A 20,769-nucleotide genomic window follows, 5' to 3' on the forward strand; every position below is an offset into this window, starting at 1 on the left:
GTTTGCAAAGATGCAGTGCACATTTATCACCTGAAAAAAGTTTGGGCCCCAGCCAAATCCCATGAGAAAAAGGGAGGAGAAGAGAAGGCAGAGCCAGAAGTTGCTCCTGGGTTGGTTGGTTGGGTTCCCTTTTACTGTCTCTGCAAGGAGCCGTGCAGTAGAAAAGCCTCACAAAGACTGTCCCAAAGTCCCACTTCGCATCGCTTTGGTGGTGAAGACGCAGCAGAGTTGTTGGGCTGTCAAGCCCTGATGATTAAATTGCTTTTTCCATTCCGTCTTCCTGGCGTTCAGCTTATTAACTTGACATTTCATCTCAATTATTTGCTCTTCTTCACGCCCTCCCGGTGTCGCTTGTCATTCACTCTTTATCTGGGCAAGTCAGGCTGGCTGGAGGAATGTGAGCACTGGGGCAGGCGTGTTGCTGCCGCTCTTGTAGGCGTAGGTAACCCTTTAGATACCTCCACTTGGGCTGATTTGATGTTTGTTTAACATGCAAGAAGGTCCATCCTCTTAAATTTTTGTCAACACGGCAGAAAACCTTTAGTGGGGGTCGGTGGGGGGGTTTCCTTTTGACTTCAGCCAGGGTTAAGTGTCTCTGAGGCTTCTCCAAGGGTGGCCGTGCTGCTGATGTGCAAGCAGGAGATACTCATTGGGATTTCCTCATGCTCTTCCAAGAAGGGTAAAGAGCCCTGACCCCCCATGCCTAGCATGGGTGGGGGTTCCAGGGCATGACTGCAGAACTTACTTTGTCATCCCCTGCTTCTGTCTGGGTCTGCTGCTCAAGAAGACATCAAAACTACTCAGTCATTGCAAAATCTCAAGTGTCTGGTGGAAGTAATGAAGAAAAATCACAGCTGGGTAGCGATTGTGCTTCCTGCCGCGGTCGGGGATGAGGAATTGGCACGAGCAGCGTTTTAAGTAACCAAATGTGTCAGAAGGGCACAAGTAAATGATGAAAAGCAAAAATGAAAAGCTTGAGACTCTGCTAAACTTTATGGTTGCCATGCTTCATCTTAATTTTAGTGCAGGTGTTTGTTTGGAGGTGAGTAATGAGCACTCCTGGAGCCTGGGAACGGCAGAGAATAGCAGAGATGAAGTACCTGTTCTGTAATGCATGGGTCTGCACTTCTTTTTTTTAAATAAAAAATGATTTTTTTTTTTCCCTCCTGCTGAAGACAAATATTGCCTGAAGATCCAGAGCAACTTTGCAGAGCCGGTAAGAACACTTACCAGCACATGCATCAAACATTTGCTCATCTTTCCATGCCACGGTAATGAAACTTGTGAGACTTAGCTCGAAACACCACGTAAACCCCCTGCTTTAATCCCAGTTTAAATACAGTTTGTAAAGTGCTTGTAAAAATCTGTGAGATGTCCTCAGCCACTCCTTATTTGCAAGAAAGCGTGTTAAAGCCTTTTGTGTGCATTTGAAAACATAATCTCCTGCTGAAGCTGTCTACCTAGACTTCAGTAAAGCCTTTGACACCATTTCTCACACCATTCTCCTGGAGAAACTGTCTGCTCATGGCTTGGACTGCTGGGTGTTTTGCTTGGTGAAAAACTGGCTGGATAGCCAAGCCCAAGGAATTGTGAATTGGGGTAAATCCAGTTGGTGGCCGGTCACAAGTGATGTTCCCCAGAGCTCAGTATTGTGGCCAGTTCTCTTTAATACCAGTGATCCAGATGAAGGGATTGAATGCACTGAGTTAGTTTGGAGATGACACCAAGTTGGGTGGGAGTTTTGATCTACCTGAGGATAGGAAAACTCAGCAGAGGTATCTGGACAGGCTGAGTCAATAGGTTGAGGCCAACTGTATGAGGTTCCACAAGGCCAAGTGTTGGGTCCTGCACTTGGGTCACACTAGCCCCAGGCAGTGCTCCGGACTTGGGAAAGGGTGGCAGGAAAGTGCGTGGTCAAAGAGGACCTGGGGATGTTGGTCAACAGCAGCTGAATATGAGCCAGTGTGTGCCCAGGTGGCCAAGAAGGCACCAGTTTCCTGGCGTGTATCAACACTAGCGTAGCCAGCAGGGCACAAGGCAGGGATTGTACCAATGTGCTGGGTACTGGTGAGGCCCCCTCTTGAATCCTGGAGTCAGTTTTGGGCCCTTCATGACAAAAAGGACATGGAGGGGCTGGAGTGTGTCCGGAGAAGGGCAAGGGAGCTGGGGAAGGGGCTGGAGCACCAGTGTGAGCAGGAGCAGCTGAGGGAGCTGGGGGTGTCCAGCCTGGAGCAAAGGAGGCTGAGGGGAGACCTGCTGGCTCTGCAGCTGCCTGAGAGGAGGTTGGAGCCAGGGGGGGTCTCTTCTTCTAAGGAACAAATGATGGGACAAGAGGAAATGGCCTCAAGTTGTGCTAGGGGAGAATTAGATAGGACGATTTCTTCCTGGAAAGGGCTGTCAGGGCCTGGCCCAGGCTGCCCAGGGCAGTGCTGGAGTCCCCATCCCTGGAGAGATTTCAAAGCTGTGTAGATGTGGAGCTGAGGGACATGGGGCAGTGGTGGCCTTGGCAGGACTGGGGTAATGATTGGACTTGATCTTGAAGGTCTTTTCTAACCAAAATAATTCCATGATTCATGGTAGCACCATTATTGAGGAGTATTATCACAGGGTTACATAGTCGGACAGCAGGATCAATCTGTGCAACGTCAGCCAGGGGTTTTGTGCAAGTTTGTGCTCTTGTGCCAAAGAGTTTCCCCATTTTTCTGGGTTTGGTAAGTGTTGTGGACCCGTGCAAATCTTATTTGCCAAATCTTACCTGCCACAGACTTTGGATGGCACAAGGCAGTGCTTGAATGCGGGAAGTTTTTTGAGCATTTGGTAATCATGGAGAAATTCAGAAAGGTTGTAAAATAAATGGTCCCACATGTTCAGTGCCCCTAATTGATGCTTGGTTTTGTGTCACTGAGAGTGTGGCATCTCTAGCCTTGGGGACTTGCTGCTGTGATGCAAAATACATTTAATAAGAATAGAAGAAAGCTCAGCTTTATAGGTGTTGTGTGTGTGACATGGTCTGAATTTATGTAATGATCTTATGGGTGCTTGGGTTGTCCTTTTATGCTTCTGGCCAGTGAAGCTGGGTCTTCTGAAGCACTTGGCTAGATGCAGAGTATTCTTGCTCCTGAGCCTGGCCCTCTTATAAGGCAGAGCATCATTCCTCCATGGGGCAGGTTAGCTAGTGCCTGTGCAGGCATCTTTTTGCTCTCAGAAAGGTCTTCTCCTCCTCTTTCCCGTTGTAGCATCTCAAGAGGGTTAAAAATCTGTAGGATATGGAGGAGTTCTTCATGTCCGTGTTTATCAGCTTTCCTCTCTTCTGACAGGAGCTCTCCTGCTAGCTGGTGCTCTAGCCAGGTCAGGGCACTTGTACTCAAGCTAGGTCTCCTGCTTATGGCCTTTTGCAGGAGATGGAGGTTTCTGAGCATCCACCTGCCTTTTTCCTGTTCCACAGCTCACCCCTACCCCCACCATCATCCCTTTCCTTAATACTACTCTTGGAACAACATGAGTCCTCAGAGGCATCCTGGGCTTCCTACCTGACGGTTCAATCCTGTCAATGCAGGGGCTTCGTTCAGAAGTTGACAATTAGCTGTTTCAAATTCAACAGTTCAAAAAAATAAACATGTTAATTAAATAGTGAGTCTTCTCCTGTCTTGCAGTTTTCTCAAGCAGCCAATGGAAGGCTTATCTGGGGTAACTCCTCTTGCTACAAACTGTTCATGCAATTTATAGCTTGAGATCTCAGTTGTTCCCCAGAAGTGAAACAGAACTGCAGTGGCTCAGAGGAAGTGTTTTAAAAATAAATATTTACTGACAGTGTAAATTTAATCCATGTAAACAAAACCATCTTCTTCAGTCACCTCCTTGCGTTTGTGTTTCCTTCTCCTCAGTCCATGTTGGCCTCTGGAAGGCTCTGCATAGTGCTGGAAGTGAGCTGAAGAGCATCAACACACTGGAGACACCTTTGTCATAACGGCATGGCTTTGGCTCCTTGCTCCACTATAGACAAGGATAAACCTTGAACTATCAGCCTCTGCTGTTGGAAAGGGATTTAAAAATTACTGTCTTGGAAAACATATGGATGCTGTCTTTGTTGTAGGCTGGACTTTTGAGCTTGACCTATCAACAAGGTTACTCCAGGCAATCTATGTAGGATGTGAAGAAAATATGGTATGTTGTCTTGCCCATGTTAGGATGTGATAACGAGAGATGCTTAGAGCTCTTAAAAACCCAAGGTTCTCTTGGGTTTGAGCTGCTCCCAGGCATTCTGCACCTGACGAGGTCTAACCCTGCAAGTAGCAATGGGGACTCCTAGAAGGTGATGGCCTTTGAAGGACGGTGGTTGTGAGATGGAGCCCTGCATGAAGGTTCCATAGCAGATGGGAGACATTAAAGAGGCTGGACTGGTGAGTCCTGGTGTGAAAAACAAAAGAGAAGTGTATTTGGGGCCCAGTGGCTTTCATATGTCTCAATTGTGTCTTGCAGGGGAAGGTGGCACAGACGGCCTGCATGTCGGCGTGCAAGCACCTCTCCACCTCGCTGATGCAGCTGCTGCTGGAAGCCGAGGTGCGGCAGCTGACGCTGGGCGCCCTGCAGCAGTTCAACCTGGACGTGGAGGAGTGTGAACGTAAGATGCAAAACCCATCTCATTTCCCATGTCTGGCCCCTTTGTGTGTTGGGACCCCAGGCAGGGCTTTTGGTGATGCTGAGTGTTTGGGACTGGGGAGCGCCTGCAGAGCTCCCGGGGGCTGTCCATGTTGACGCTTGGCAATATCTTCAGCACAGAAGAAGCAAATTCTAAGAGATCAAAACTTTACTCTTCCTTTTTCTCTTTAATGCCACCTTGATGCTTTGCAGACCATCCCTGCTTTCAGAGATGGAGGATTTTAAAAACAGGAGGGATTAGAGTGGGTAAAACATGAGGAAGGCTAACAAGAATCAGTTTACTTAGGGCTCTTTCTGAAACCAATAACTGGCTTATGTTCTCAAAAGTTCTGGTACTCTCCTGACCTAAGCTTTTTGTCTTCTCTGCCTGCTGCAGAAAATTTTTTCTCAAAGCAAATGCTTTTGGCAAAGTTACTGTTATGGAAAAGACATGTCTTGTGAGTCCTGGGGAGGCCATGGAGATGATCTGAGGCTGAGAGGGTTTGGTGTTCAGCCTGGAGAAGAGAAGGCTCCAGGGAGACCTCAGAGCACCTTCCAGTGCCTGAAGGGGCTCCAAGAAAGCTGGGAAAAGGCTTTGGACAAGGGCAGGGAGAGATGGAATGAGGGGGAAAGGTTTTAAACTGGAAGAGAGGAGATTGAGTTTAGACAGCAGGAAGAAATTCTTTGCTGTGAGGGTGGTGAGACCCTGGCCCAGGTTGCCCAGGGAAGCTGTGGCTGCCCCATCCCTGGCAGTGTTGAAGGGCAGGTTGGATGGGGCTTGGAGCAACCTGGTCTGGTGGGAGGTGTCCCTGCCCATGCAGGGGGGTTGGGACTGGGTGATCTTTAAGGTCCTTTCCAACCCAAACCAGTCTGTGGTTCTGTGGTTCTATGAAAGTAACTGCATCAGTTCAGAGGTGTGTTTGAGCAGCACCATGCCAGCGCCGTGGCTTTGCTCCCAGTGCTGCTCATTTCAGTTCATCTAGATTACACCTGAACTAGCTCTGAAATCTTAAGGTTTCCTTCAAGTTGTTTGTTATCCTGCTCAGCAGGATTAAGAAAATATAACACAACGTGACAACATGCTTTTTTCCTCCCCTGTTTTTATAACTGAAGCCAAAGCAGAGCGAGCACAGTTGTGCATAGAACCTCTCTTCTTTGTGAGGGGGGTGGATTTATTATTGGGATTAATATTGGGATGGGTTAGTGACTGTGGCTACAGAAATTGTTGAGCTTGATCAGGTTGAGAAAGAGTTCAGGAAATCTTTTATAAAGTATTTTAAGGATTTTTGTTTTTCTGAATCCCCACCTTTTTGGCTTTCTCTTTTGAGGTAGAGATTGGGATGTGTCTTGCTTAGATCGCAATAAAACTCTTTGCTGCAGAGTCTTGTGAAATGCTCTTTGGCCCAATGTGGCTCCTGTTAAACCCCACAGAAAAATAACCCCTGGCCTCAGTGCACATTGTGTTGGAGCTGAAACAGTGTTGAGTTTGCTTTTTCGATCTCTGGTAACTCAGTGGCATCAGTGGAGTTGGCTTCATCACTGTTGGACACTTTCACTGTTAAAAGATGTTCTTCCACCCTTTATAAAATGCTTTGCTGATGGTGTCTCAGTTCAGCTACACCCATCGATAGTGAGATTAAATTTACTTCTGAGAAAGATCACCCGGGAAGATTTTTTTGTGTTTATAGACATTAATTTTTTAATGTCCTTTTGCTGATTCCCAGCACTCAGCTGAGTAGCCTGGGAGCAGGATCCCTGCTTAATGAATCACATCCCCAATTTGCAGCTGTATCATATGTCGCAATGCGAACAACGCCTTATTTTTCTTCCCCGAAGTGTCTTCAGCCCTAAATTGTGGCTAATTTGTGTCCCATCAGCACACCAGGGCTGCACCAGCAGCTGTGTTCCCAGTCGGTGTCCGCCGAGGGACAGGCAATGGGAATAATGGGAAGCATTTGTCATCAATAATAGTTCCCCTCTTTTTCTTTTGGCTGCCAACAGACTCGTATCCCTGCAGTTTTCCGCCCCATCGGTAACGCGGGTCACTAAGCAGCATCTCTTCCCTAAAAGCCCTCGTGTGCTAAGTAAAACGGATGACATTTAATATCAGGTTTAAAAGCACAATTCCTTCAATTCCACTTGTTTTGTGAGACAAAACCCGGAGCACTCAGACATTCAAGAGCAGGTGACGCCAACCTGAGCAGCGGGGCCGGCGACCTGCTCCCCCCAGCCCCGGCCCGAGGTGCCGTCTCGGGTGGGGGAATGGAGACGGATGCTGGTGCTGTAACCTTCCTATCCATCACTGTCAGCCCCCAGAACCCTAAACCCAGACAAAGTCTTTTATTTTTTTCCCTTCCTTTTCGGCAGCAAAAATGCCTTCCCTGGTCCCCGCGGCTTTTGTCTGGTGGCTTTGCTGACACCAGGGTTATTTTTAGTTTTTATATTCAAGAAGCAAAGCATCAAGATTTTAATTTTAGGGAGAGCCAGTCCTGAGAGTGAGCTGGTGTGCTCAGAAAATACATTTCAATTTACAAGGTATTGGTTTCCTTTTTTTTTTTTTCTTTTTTTTTTTTTTTTTAAATCTTTTACCTGAAAGTGCAGGTATAAATCTCAGCATCCTTATCTTACCAGCTGCATATTTGACTTAGTGTCTCTGCCTCCAGCCCTCCTCCTTTCCCCACATCCCCAAGCTTTTCCTAATTTAACAACTTTATCATGTAGTTATCATATTAAAATAGGATTTTATAGCTGTTTGGAGCACTTCCAGTGAGTTCTGTGATGTGGGAACAGGGCTTTGGAGTTTTGATCCCAGAGTTCATTAGGCTTTTGTTTAAGCCTCTTGTGAATGCCAGAGGTACAAGCTGGTTAAGAAAGTGGGGAAGCAAATTAATAAAGGTACATTAAGCAGGGTTTGAAGGTGGTGCAGATAATTTGCTCTATATCAGAGTAGATATAATGCACATTACGAGAAAATGTGTTTATATTCAGTTGTAGAGGTGAAAATTATTATGGCTTAGACTTAAAACAAGACACCGGTAAATTAATTTTCCAGGCTTGTGGGTTCAGAAAATATTTCCTGATTTATAAATAAGCTGCTATCCCATCAGCATAAAAAGGGAATGGCTGCATGAACCGTTGCATCAGACTAAGGTTTGGCAGCACACACAAGCCTTGGGAGAAGCACAAGGCTGTGATGGGACCCCTTGCCTGCACTAGAAATTCCCCACTCCATAGGAACGTGCTTGTTTTGCGTGTTCAAAGCCCTGAATATACAGTTTATTCATTTTATGAGCTACAAAAAGAAAGCTTTTGGAGGATTGAGGAGAAGTAGTAAATTAAATAAACAACAAGAGCCCAATCTTGCCTGTCCTGGATGTATGAATAGTCCTGTATACGTCAGCAGCATTTTTGGTGTGAAAGAGGCAAGAAAGAGTGGAGCTGCAAGGTTATAAAAATCCCATTAGGCTGCCTGTGATGTTAGAAACCTGGGAAAAAATGTGAGCTGTTTTCCTCTGGTATTATTCCCTGGTGAGAGTGCAGTGCTGGAGCCTCTGGCTGGACAAAACCCTTGAGGAGATGGAAGACACCAGTCTTGCCCCATGAGGTAGATGTTCTCAGTTTCCCCAGTGAAAAGCTGTTTTCTAAGATGTGCATTGGAGTTTTGAAAGTCTTTTGGTGCAGTGTTACCAACGTGTGTGTCTGGATGGCACAGCTGACATCCAAGGAAGGGGAAAAGGCCTTTTTAAAATGTCTGTTACTGGTCAGGTATTAGTTGTGACTCTTGTTTGTGTTGTTTGGCTTTAGGTAGGTTTTTTTTAATGCAGTCAAGAGAGGTTCTCTCACCTCCTTTTTCAAGTTGAAGTAAAATAAGGCATAGAGGTTAAATTATTTGCCCAGAAAGACACAGTAGGACATGCCTAATTATGTCTCAATTTAGGAGCGAGTTCTGGCTCCAGCCCAATGAGCCAACTTGAAAAGCAAAAAACCCCAACAACTCTGGAGAGGAAAAAAAAAACCCAACAACCCACCTACATATATATTCCTGTGAACCTGTAAATAGAGGAGGTGATGCTTTTTCAGAATACACATTTGTTTTTTTCAAATGAGTTTGCTGTCTTCCAGAATATGTCTGCAACCCAAGATTTCACAGGACTTGCAATGTGCTTTTTGTAATTGCTGTGTGCCTTGTAACCCAGGTCTCTGCTCCGCTCTTTTTGGACCTCCTGGTGCTGATATTTATATATATTTTCCCATATATTTCCATATACATATATTTATATATTTTTCCTCCTGTGCCTGGGAGGTAGTGGGAATCAAATGTAACAATCCAAATTTGGAGATTGCAACCAAAAAAGCAAAAAGAAAGGGGGGGCTGTTCCCTCTCAGACAAAAGTGTTTCCCATCTATGTAACCGGTTCCAGCAGTGGTTGAGGCAGATTGTTTTTACAATACTGAGATCATAAAAGAAGCAGTTCCGTAATCTCTAAAGTCTTTTAACTGCTGCTTTATGAGAAATTAAAAGCACCGTAAAGATTATATTTAAAATTTCATTAAACTCCCAGTTTTGGGTCAGCCCACTCCTGGGGGCAGTCAATAAGAAACACAGATGTCTCCTCTGGTTTGAAGAATCCTCCAACCCGACACCCAAGTTTGCCAAAATGCTCTGATATGGGTGCCCATGCAGCCCTTTGCCACCTCCTTCTTGGCAGTGTCATCTGTCTCTGAGGACTTTCTCATGTGGAAAGCCCGTTATTTGTGTCAGGTGCCAGGGTTTGCCCACCTCACCAGGGTGTCCTCTCCCTCCAGGGCAGGCTTTTTGCACCATGCACAGAGCTAAAGGTGAGCACGGTGGTTTTGAGGACAAATTCCCTGATCTTAGGATCATAGAATCATAGAACCATAGAATCCTAGGGGTTGGAAGGGACCTCGAAAGATCACCCAGTCCAACCCCCCTGCCAGAGCAGGGTCACCTAGAGTGCATCATACAGGAAGGCGTCCAGGCGGGTTTTGAATGTCTCCAGTGAAGAAGACTCCACAACCTCTCTGGGCAGCCTGTCCCAGGGCTCTGTCACTCTCACAGTAAAAAAAAATTTTCTGATATTCACCTTAAACCTCCTATGCTCCAATTTGTATCCATTACTCCTTGTCCTATCACTGGTCATCACTGAAAAAAGCTTAACTCCATCTTCTTGACACTCACCCTTTACGTATTTGTAAACATTGATGAGGTCACCCCTCAGCCTCCTTTTCTCCAAACTAAAGAGACCCAGCTCCCTCAGCCTTTCCTCATCAGGGAGATGTTCCACTCCCTTAATCATCTTTGTGGATGTTGCACTGTGTGCTTCCTGGTGTCCATCCTGCCACAATGCACCAGCACAAGCTGATGTTTTGGGAGAAAAAAAGGGGACATGGTGTCGCAAGCCAGTACTGGGGGGCTACACATGGTAAAGAACAGAGGGAAAGGTTTGAGCAGATGAGAAGAGACATCTCCACGCCACCGATGCTGATCTCTTGATGCACCTTGAATCCTGGGGTCTGTTCTGGGCCCCTCAGGACAAGAAGGACATTGAAGGGCTGGAGCATGTCCAGGGAACGGCAAGGGAGCTGGGGAAGGGGCTGGAGCACCAGTCTGAGCAGGAGCAGCTGAGGGAGCTGGGGGTGTCCAGCCTGGAGCAAAGGAGGCTGAGGGGAGACCTGCTGGCTCTGCAGCTGCCTGAGAGGAGGTTGGAGCCAGGGGGGTCGGGCTCTGCTCCCCAGGAACGAGGGATGGGACAAGAAGAAGTGCCCTTGAAGTTGTGCCAAGGGAGGCTGATATTGGATATTGGGAACAATTTCTTCATTGGGAGGGTTGTCAGACCCTGGCCCAGGCTGCTCAGAAGTGAGCAGTGCTGGCAGTGCTGGGTTGATGGTTGGACTTGATGATCTTAAAGAGCTTTTCCAACCTAAATGATTCCATGATTCTTCAGATCCTGCAATACCCGATGGCTTTTCATTCTATTAGTGCCTCAGCATCACTCAAGTGCCTCTCAGTGCCACTCAGATCTAGTGTTAGAAATAAAAGATTTATATTTAAAAGAAATTAAAGCTGCAGATCCTCCTGAGATATTGTGCCCATACATAGGATTATGTGACTGTAGCTGGTGGTTTTATTGTACCAGGTGAGCTGGTGGTAACCATGTGTGTGTGAACTTCTCACCCATGGTGAGAGCCAAGAAGGTGACCTTTGTTAGCCCATGGTGAAGGACAGAGCTACACTCTGTGTGTCCTGGGTTGTGATGGTGTGAAAGGACTATGGCTGTGGTTCAGATGGTTGGCAGGATCTCCTTACACTGCAACGTGAGAGTTGTAGGAGATGGCAGGCTGCTATGATCATGGTCAGTAATGATACATGGGTGGCAGAAGAAGCTGAGGGAAGAGCAGGGAAGTGACATGCCAGGTAGTGAGTTGGTTTACCACCTGCCTTGGTTCCAGGTTGCCCCAAAAAAGAAGAGAAGGTGCATTGTCATAGAATCCCAGACTGGTTTGGGTTGGAAGGCACCTTAAAGATGATCTAGTCCCAACCCCCCTGCCACCAGACCAGGTTGCTAGAGGCCCCATCCAACCTGACCTTGAACACTTCCAGGGATGAGGCAGCCACAGCTTCTCTGAGCAACCTCGGGCAGCCACCCTCACAGCAAAGAATTTCGTTCCAATGTCTAACCTAAATCTCCCTTCTTCCAGTTTAAAGCCATTCTCCCTCATCCTATTAGTATATACCCTTATAAAAAGATCCTCTTCTTCTGTCCTTGTTAGGAATCAAAACATGACAAAGACAAGATTCCCTCCAAGGAACAGCACAGGTCGCCAGCAGCACAACCAACAGCCTGGCCTGGGTGTTACCTTTCCCTACAGTTCAAATGGAGCAGAGTGATTTGTAGCAACAGCAGAACTGTCCTCCCAAGTGCTGCTGGATGTGCTTCCTGAGGTGGGAAGGGCAAATTCTTGCTGCATCAAGTGACAGTGGGCATCAAAGTGGGAGCCTGTGGTGCCACCTTCCCACGTTTAGATATATCTCCTCTTATTTCTCCCTGAATTTGTTTCCCTGGGCATCTGATTAATGTGTTTGGTGCTGCCTTCATTCCCCTCAGCTGACCTTTCTTAGAGGTTGCAAAGTACTCACAGTGGCAAGGAAAGTGATGCCTGGTGAATTGGTGCCTGTAAATATGAGTGAGGGAAAAGCCTGTGACTCCCCATTGATGAGCTCCCAAAATTGTGCCCCTTTTGGTTAGATGCTGATGGGACATACTAGGTGCTCCCTACTTCAGCACGCTACTTCAGTGGTCTGATTCAAGCAAATCCTGCAAGTTTGTGTGATGCCAAAGAGAAATTAACTTCTCTGCAGCCATTTTACATTGCCCATAAACTGAGACCTCCTGCTTGCCTCTGCCATCTCTGACCATAATTTTTTGCCTTATATTCACCCTTCATCTGTCCTATAATCTATCACCTGGTCTCCTTCAGCTTTTTAGCTGTGGACCTGTCCTATTCTGGACCAGGGACCAATTTTCTTGACCATGAGTCTTCTACAATTTCTTCTGAAGAGCTTCCTTTTCTTCTACTTGAAAAAAATCTAGTGGTTCAGCAGCGAGGAATTCCTCACTGGAATGCTCCTCAACCCTGTCTGCAGACCATCACAGCCTCTAGGAGCACTCATCTCTGTAGAAGAGTTCAAGGTTAGATTAGACATTAGGAAGAATTTCTTCACCATGAGGGTGGTGAGACACTGGAACAGATTGCCCAGAGAGGTGGTGGAGGCCCCATCCCTGGAGGTTTTCAAGGCCAGGTTGGATGGGTCTGTGAGCAACCATGGAAGGGGGGTTGGAACTAGATGATCTTTAAGATCCCTTCCAACCCTAGTAATTCTATGATTCTATAAGGTCAGGTTGGATGGGGCTTGGAGCAACCTGGTCTAGTGGGAGATGTCCCTGCCCATGGCAGAGGGGCTGGGGCTAGGTGACCTTGAAGGTCCTTTCCAGCCCAAACCAGTCTGTGATTCTCTGCAATAACAGGAAGTCCAGGCTCATCTTTGTCCATAAAAGAACAAATGACAGAGAGGGGTAGAGATTTTTATTTAATCTGATAAAGTTTGGTTTATTTTTGATAACTCTTCACTCTCCCCACAGCTCTGTGGAATTCCCCAGATGGAGATGAGCTTAAATAATTTGCCTGTTAATGGTGAGCAGCTTCAAAGCAGGGCCGTGTGGGAATGGTGTGGGTGAAGTAAAAGCTTAATATGGAAATTGAGATCTTTGGTTTGTTCCTCTTGCTTCAATTCCTACCCATCGTTTATCATGTTTTTCCCCAGAGTCCACACAGATTTATTCTTCATCTTGAGTATCCTCAAGGTGTCATTCTGTGCCTCTGGATAATGGTGCAAGAGGTTCTGTCACTTGGCTTTTCCAAGATAGTCTTCCAAAGGTTTGTCTAAGGAAGGTGATTTTGATACTTACGTTCTCACTGAGGAACACAGAGACGGTTGTTTCCCCAGATACAAAATCTTGTCCGTGACTGAAGCAACCACAAGTGAATGGTCCAGGTTCCCCTCACTGGCAGCTGCTGTAATTTCAACCCCACAGATCTGCCGTCAGGAATTCAGAGAATTTAGAGAAATTTAGAGAAAATCTTCCCCTCAAGGTGATGTTTTTGAGGAATGAAGTTGCCAGCTGTGTTTATTTGAGCTCCACACGCCGTGCAAGCCCCTGTCCCTGCGTGTGCAGCCATGTACAGTGCAGAGAGAGGTTCCCTCCTTCTGGATAATGAGTTTACAGTGGATGTCTCTTTTCTGCTGTGCGTTTGAACTCTTTATTCTTTGTTCATTGTAAAGGGCTTAACAGTTCCTGTTCCTTCATTCTTTCATTGGTGAAATGTTTTGGAAGAGGGGTTAGAGTCCCCCTGTGACCTGCCCTGGGTGGCCCAAGCCTGTAGACCTTGCAAAGACATTACTTTTTTGGCCTGAACACAAGTCTCTCAAACCTTTAGCCCGGCTAAATGCTTTGTACAAACAGCCGCATACTGATCTGCTCTATTCTCTTGTGATTTTCTGCTCAAGGGGCTGTGCTGTAGGTGGCTTGCTCTGTTTGCCACTTGCCTTGGTAGTGGAGACAGGACAATAAACGAATCCGACAGTACCGAGGCCAGCACTGTGCTTGGTTGTTCCGAGGAAATTATCCTGAAGTCTGGTTGAAGAGATTAAAACCAAGAAGAACTGGCTGTGTCTTTCCTCTAAGGCTCTGTTCTCTTTTTCTTTTTTTTTCTCTTTTTTTTTTTTTTTTTTTTTCCTCTCTAAGACTTGGTTCATTCCTCCTTCAAAATAAGGTTGTGGCATTGGTATGTAAAATGTGACCTACGATTACAGAAGGTAGGGCTATTTTTATACCAACCATGGGGTGAAGCATTGCATTCATTCCTCCTCAGGCTCCTTACAGCCAAGTGCTGTAGCAGCTTTCTTCTTGCTCCTGTTGCTCCTATTCCTTGCTCTTGTTTCTTCTGTGATACGAATAGTATCATCTCATACATCAATTCACTTCTTGGACATCAAGAGCATTGTTGATGCAGTAGAGCCTCCAGTTGGTTCTTTTGATGAGAATTGTTCTTCAGGCAAAGGTTAATTCAGTGTGTTGCCATTACTGTAATTTGGGGTGTTGAAGGGCAGCATCACTCTGTAAGTCTCCCAACCTTCCTTCTGCATGTTTCCTTGGTAAGAGGCAGCTAAAGGTGAACTGCTGATGAGTGACCATGTCTTGGGATGAAATCTGTCTTGGGTTGCTCAGATGATAAACTCACGAGTCATGTGAAAATATCCAAGACCCAATCGCAGGCATTTTCTCAGACAGATTTGAAATTCATGCTGTTGGGAAGATCTTAGATTTCACAACTCTCTGTGTGCTTCTAAGTAGATTCCTAGCAGCTGTGAAGCCCTTAAATCCAAAAATAGAATTTATGCCTTTTTTTCATTGCAGTCCTTTTGGGGTTTCAGTTTTCCAGTCTTTCTTCAAAGAGAATTAGTACCATGATGTGACCCCATCCTTAGAGGATAGGACAAGGGGGTTCAGCCAGGTTGTTGGGTACCTCAACCCAGGGGCATCTGTGGCACTGAGCCCCCCAGGGCCCTTCCATGTCTTTAGAGGATGCTCAGATGCTATTTCTTGCATCTCAAAGTTTTTATCATCTCAGGTACGTGCTTTTCCAAAGTGGGGGTGTTTTAGGAATGATGTGGCTTTGGGGATAATTTTTCCAGATGGGACAGTGGGGTGTACAGCGAATGTGTGAGGATGATTTATGCCTCACAGATCAGAGTCAGAAAGCTTGGTTAGTCCTCCCTGGTGTGTGTGTGCTGGCACAGGCAAGCGACAGTCAAGTTTTATAGCAAGCGTACATTAAAATGCCTTTGCAGTTAGAATTAATTAAACCAGTTTTTGAGGGTTAAATGTAAACTCAGTTTGGACAATTTGCTGGAAGCTGAGCAGTTCCTGTCTCTGTTCAAATCCCACCCTATGGAAAAGTGGCAAAGTCCAGGGAAACAACCGGGAATGGTTTCTCCTGGGTTTGATTCATGCTTTTTCTCTTCAAACTGTAAATGTCAACAGTCATGTACATACTTTCTCTTTTTGTTTTTCATTATTAGTTTCTAGTAGTAGTGTTGGATAAAAGTAATGAGTTTCCAGCCATGTTTGCTATTGTCCTGCAGCAATTGTCAGTGGAATGATGACTGCAAAGGTGACTGATTGTTTCAATCTTAAAGCTCTTCTGGCATTTGAAAATATTAAAAAGCAAACCCAGGGATGTCTGAAAAGTGGCTGCTGTACCCCTGGAGGTACCTGTGTCTGAGTTGAAGGATGTTCTCCATCCCAGGATTTTAATGGAAGGTGGAGCAAGAAAGCTGAGAAATGACCTTTTGTTGGTTTCCAGAATTAAAGCAGTTGAGGGACACAGATTAATTTATTAGTCTAATTCATTAGTCTCTTGTTAGAGCCATGGGGACTGCTCATAGGACTGGGGTCCTATAAGAAGTCCATAAAAATAGGACTGTAATCGTTTGTTTTCCTTCTTTTCATAGAATCACGGAATGGTTTGGGTTGGAAGACACCTTAAAGATCATCTAGATCCAACCCCCTGCATTGTCACGGGCACCTTCCACTAGACCAGGTTGCTTAAAGCCCCATCCAACCTGCCCTTCAACACTGCCAGGAGGGGGGCTGTAGACTTGTAAAAAGTCCCTCCTCTTTTGTGGCATTTGCTTGAAAATGAGATAACTTTTGGGAGGAGAAGCATGTGAGAAGAAGACAATTAGCCATGAAATTACTTTGCTTAATGTTTAAGGATAGGACAGGATTTGTCCTGCAGTACCTTTGTGCACTCATGGCGACAGAAGGCAAAATCCTCCTTCCTTATTGACAGGTCATCCTTATTCCTCAGCTTTGTGGAGCTGCAGGAGCTGTTTTGAGGGTTCCTCTATGGTAGAAACTAGAACAGTTGTCCTTAGATAACTTAAAAGTTGGTAGGTTTTATTTTCCCTTCCTCCTTACTCTCTGCTATCATGCTCGATTGCTTCTCAAGAAAACATTTTGTTCCAGCATGAACATCTTCATTGTCTGCAGGAGCAAGAAAAATCAGCCAAAAGCAGAAGCTCCCTCTTGAGTCTTTTGTGAGGTTGAGTTGTGGCTTCACAAATTAGGTCCCTTTGGTACTGAGAAGTTGAACGGAGAGCAGAGGTAGAGCTGTAACTTCTGTAGCTAAAGAAGTTGGGCAAAATCAACCTCAAGGAGATCTTTGAAAGTCGCACTTGAGTATGTGCAGTAGTTGGCTTCATGATTTCTACCAAGTAAAAGCTCTTAAAAGGCATGGAAGAGCGAAGGTCCTCTAACGTGGATTTGTTCAAGTCTCCCTCACTGGTTTTAGACTTGATTCAAAGACTGGATTAGAAGAAAAATACATGACTTAAGTATGAAATTTTGGCCAGGTTACGCTGGAAGGAGGTAAAAGTGGCCTTAGAAATACTCTCTTGGCTTCCGAAGCCAATGTTATTCAGTTGTCAGATGTCTTCATCCAAGAGAAATAAATATGCCACATAATGGCCACAGTTCTTCCCGTTTGGGGGGACTGTACGCCGGGAATAGCGCGCCAGACCAGATAATGCAAATAATCTGCTGCCGAATAATTAATGATGTGGCTGGGCATATTTTTTTGATGAATGCTTCTGGAGCCTGGTGACAGGCGTGAAATTAGAAAATTCCTTCAGCGCCCTAAAATATAAATAGCTTTCGGAACTGAAAGGAGTTTCACAGCTGAAGATTTTATTGTGTTGAGAGGAAAAACTTTTCCACCCCCATCCCCCCCTTTCTTCTCGGCGAGTTGTTTGTCCATTCACAAAACAAATACTCTGAAGCCCAGTACGGCTCATGGGAATAAATTTCAGGTCGAATTAGTACAGTTTCCTTGCTGTCAGGACGGTGGAATTAATGGTGTTTTGATGACACGAATTTTGAAGGGCGAACAAAGGCGCTGAAGGGAGGGAGACATGACTCCTTAGAAGCGCGGTCCTCCTCTCCCCCAGCCTCTCTTGTCTTCCCTGTCATCCGTCTGCCAATCTCCCTGTCCATGGTTAGTTAAAGGCGCTTTTTATCCTCTTTTCTTTCCCACAGAGTTTGCCAGATCCGGCCCAGTGCCTGGGTTCCAAGGGGACACGCTGCAGTTGGCCTTCATCGACTTGAGACAAGTAAGTCTTTGTGTTTTTGTTTTTTGTTTTTCTTTTAAGATGTGTGACTGAAGACCATCAGGTCTTAAGGAAAGGGAGAGGAGGGGAAACGGCGTTGGTGATTTACGCCAGAGACCTATATTTCCCCCCTCCTCCTCCTCCTCCCTCTGCTCGAAGCCACCTCCTTATTGAGCGCTCCGGGGTCCTGGAGATGGTGGAGGTGAAAAGGGCTGGTGGGACGGGGGCGAGAAAGAAAGCCATGCCTGACCCTGGCCGATGGGGTCCATTGTGCTCCCGTTGGCTTCTGCAGACATGGCAAAAAGATAACTCGGCGACTCTCCCGGCTGCCGCCAAGCAGGTGGTGCTAACAGAGAGAGCAGTGATGCAGAGACCGCCCGCCTGGAGGACTTTTGTTCACAGATAATGCCCCCAGAGGCGTTCGGCGAGGGTGAAGGAATTTGCATTCGGGCTTGTGTGGGGAGGGTACAAGTGTGTGCGCGCCCATTTGTGTCCCTCTTTGGCTCTGCTCTGCCCTCCCCCTTTCCCCGGTCCCCTCTTCTGCAGATGGTCCCCCAGCCACGAATGACAAAGTGGCTGTGGGAGAAGATGACTGGGGAAGGCTCCACCCATCAGTGCCCACCTCTCGAGGGGGCCCCATTAGAGCCAAGTTGACCATAGCAGGTACTGAGGCATTTGTGGGGCTTGGCAAGCAAATTTAGGGAAAAGGGCCATTCTAGAGAGTCATTTGTTTGGGGTAGAAACGGGCATTATTGATATACTAGGCTGGGGGAAAAAAGTGAGGTGGTCCTGTCATCTCTTGGCACTGAAGATGGATGGGTTGGATAGAAAGTCTGAATGAAGTAAGACTCAATGACTGATGCTTCTCTCCTATTAAAACAATCTTTTTTTGTCTGTTAAACCCCCCTGGCTTTGTCCCTCCTGCCATCATGATGCAGTGCCTCTTGTTTTCAGGGTTGACGTAGTTTGCATTCTGAAAACTTTCGGGTGCTGAGGGTATTTCTTTAATCTGCATAATCCCTTGTATCGATATCTCCTTACCACTGGGACTCTGATTCATGCTGGAGCCACTTTTAACCCATCAGGGTTTGAGAACTTCTCTGCATCCGATTGATGTGCAGGGAGCAATCTGTCATCCTATGACATTTCTGTGAAGCAACAAGAAGGTGAATAACGTTGAGGTGCTGCGCGTTGGTGTTTCGGACTCGGGCCTGCCCGTGACTGCCAAATTTATTTGCAAAATAGTCAAAATAGCTACATGGGAAAGGTGTGTGTTATCACTGCTGCGCGTTGACACTTTTATCTTCATTAGCTTCTTGGCACTTTATTGACTGCAGTACGCAACGTGCTCGCAGCCTCCTGGGTATAAGGAAATGTGGAGGTTTTGGTCCTTTTCCAAGCACGAAGACTTGAATGCAGGGATTTTGAAGAGGAAAGCTGTGGCTGTTTGAAGAATGAAATGCCTTAAAAGTGCTCGGTGAGGTTCAGCTGCTCTGAGCCAGTGCATTAGCAGTGAAATGTTTGTACGGTTCATAAGTGCAAAAGCAGCCAAATGAATTCAGCTCGAGTGAAGAGAGAGCTGAACAGTAGCCCTCTGCCTTCTTCCTCCTGTATCAAATGGTTGTCTTTGGACACGGCGTTTTCTTCTTTGTTTTGGAAGGTAGTCCTAACCTTTTTTCTTGCACTTTAAAGTAATCGAGTTTCTGGATGTTGTGAGGAGAAAGCGAAGATGCTCTGGCTTGTTGAGTTTCAGGTGAGGACAGACAGTCCTAGATCATTTTCTGGATAACAGGTGGTTGTTGATGCCACATGTCATGCAGATCATGGTCAACATCTCTTTGCTCTAAGTAGAGAAGAATCCAGCAGCTTACTGAGATTAGCAGTAAGGTGCAGAGATGAGAATGTTCCCCGTGCCCTTGATCTTGCTGATGACCTAATCCCATGACACGTAATGCATCACAAAACTCCATCTGTGTGAAGCTCCCTTGGTTGCTATGGGGCCATCCCAGTGCTTCCACCACTGTGGAGGCTCCAACTGCCAGGCCTATGAGCCGGGAAGCTGGAAGGACAGATGGACGTAAGGTACAGCAAAGAGAGGTCTTTCACTTCTTCTTCAACTTGTTTTTCATTTGTTCATCCTGGACATTGCATTCTTTCTCCTTTAAGCCACTAATGTTAACACAATATTGACTTACAGCTATGAAAGGGGAAGAGATACCACCTGAAAATGTTTGTGTTCTGGCTGTTTTCCTTCACCCAGGAAGGAACTCCAGCATGGTTGGTAAAAAAGGGTGTTTCCAACCTGAAATCCAGCCAGGCTTCTCAAAACGTTAAAAGTAATTTCAGGTTTATATTTCAGGTAGGTTTTTGTTTGCCTCGGAGCTGTCCTGTCAATTAGTGTGGCTTTGCATGAGCAGGCAGAAGTTGTCTGGCTTGGTTATGTAGGGGAGGAAAAATGACTGGGCAAAAAATGCACGAAGTAGGGACATGAAGGAGATTTCCCCCTCCCTTCCCTGGGTGTTTCAGCAGTGGCTCTTACCAAGCAATTGTAGGTGAGAGAAAATTTTCAAAGTAACATGGGATGATGAAGTTTAAGGGAATGACCAAAATTAATTCTCAGTACAATAAAACATAAAGTGGTAGAAGAATGTAGTGATTGGGTTTGTGTGTTGAATACAGATCGTTGTAGTGGAAAAGAGGCCAATAAAAATGACATTGTCTAGGGCTCTTCCTTGTTCAGTGCACCAGGCTCAAGTGTAAGATCCCTCTGAACACTGAGAGCCTGATTTCCTTCGTGAGCTCAAGGAACTTGGGAGCAATTCTAGCACTGTATGGTAAAGAGGGAAAAGAGACGAGCCCAGAGAAAGAAAAATGCTATTCTGAGCAGACAGTAAGTTACAAAGTGACTTTTCTTCCCATTCTGGGATAATTCTAAATCCATAAATACCTATAATGAAGTGATAAAGTAAACCAAGTCGCATCTGAAATCCTTTTATAAGAACTCATTTATAACAAGGGTCTGTCAGAGACACACAAATATTTAGGGCTTTACAAGGAAGCTTTACATAGTTACTTTGTTACAGTTACTTAGTTGCATGGTTACTTTTACATTGATACTTTGTTACATAGTTCCTTTTCCTCCTTAAGTTTTAAAATTTGTTGTTAACACACCAGGTTCTGTATGTTGGAAATCTGAGCTAAATTTCATGCTGTAAATAACCTTTCTAAAAGATGAAAGGTGCCTGAATACTTTTTCTACATCTTTCTTTCAAAAGTGACTTAGGCCCTTCTGTCCAAATACCACTGAGTGTCCAAATACCCCTGAAAAGCTCCAGGACACTTCACAACATCCCCAAGCCTGCACATGCAATAATTTCACT

General features: G+C 45.8%; 1 protein-coding gene across 4 annotated transcripts in view; it reads left to right on the forward strand.

Annotated features, from left to right (window-relative positions):
* Window positions 1-20,769, forward strand: part of EXOC6B (exocyst complex component 6B) — a 332,586-nt gene that overhangs the window by 237,900 nt on the left and 73,917 nt on the right. For all 4 annotated transcript variants that reach the window (XM_051617327.1, XM_051617328.1, XM_051617330.1 and 1 more), the window contains 2 exons: window positions 4,480-4,621; window positions 17,319-17,392. In XM_051617327.1, coding sequence (XP_051473287.1) covers window positions 4,480-4,621; window positions 17,319-17,392 — 216 coding nt within the window. The remainder of the gene's footprint in view (window positions 1-4,479; window positions 4,622-17,318; window positions 17,393-20,769) is intronic.

The sequence above is a fragment of the Apus apus genome, chromosome 4, assembly GCF_020740795.1.
Source record: "Apus apus isolate bApuApu2 chromosome 4, bApuApu2.pri.cur, whole genome shotgun sequence".
In the NCBI taxonomy this organism is placed as follows: domain Eukaryota; kingdom Metazoa; phylum Chordata; class Aves; order Apodiformes; family Apodidae; genus Apus; species Apus apus.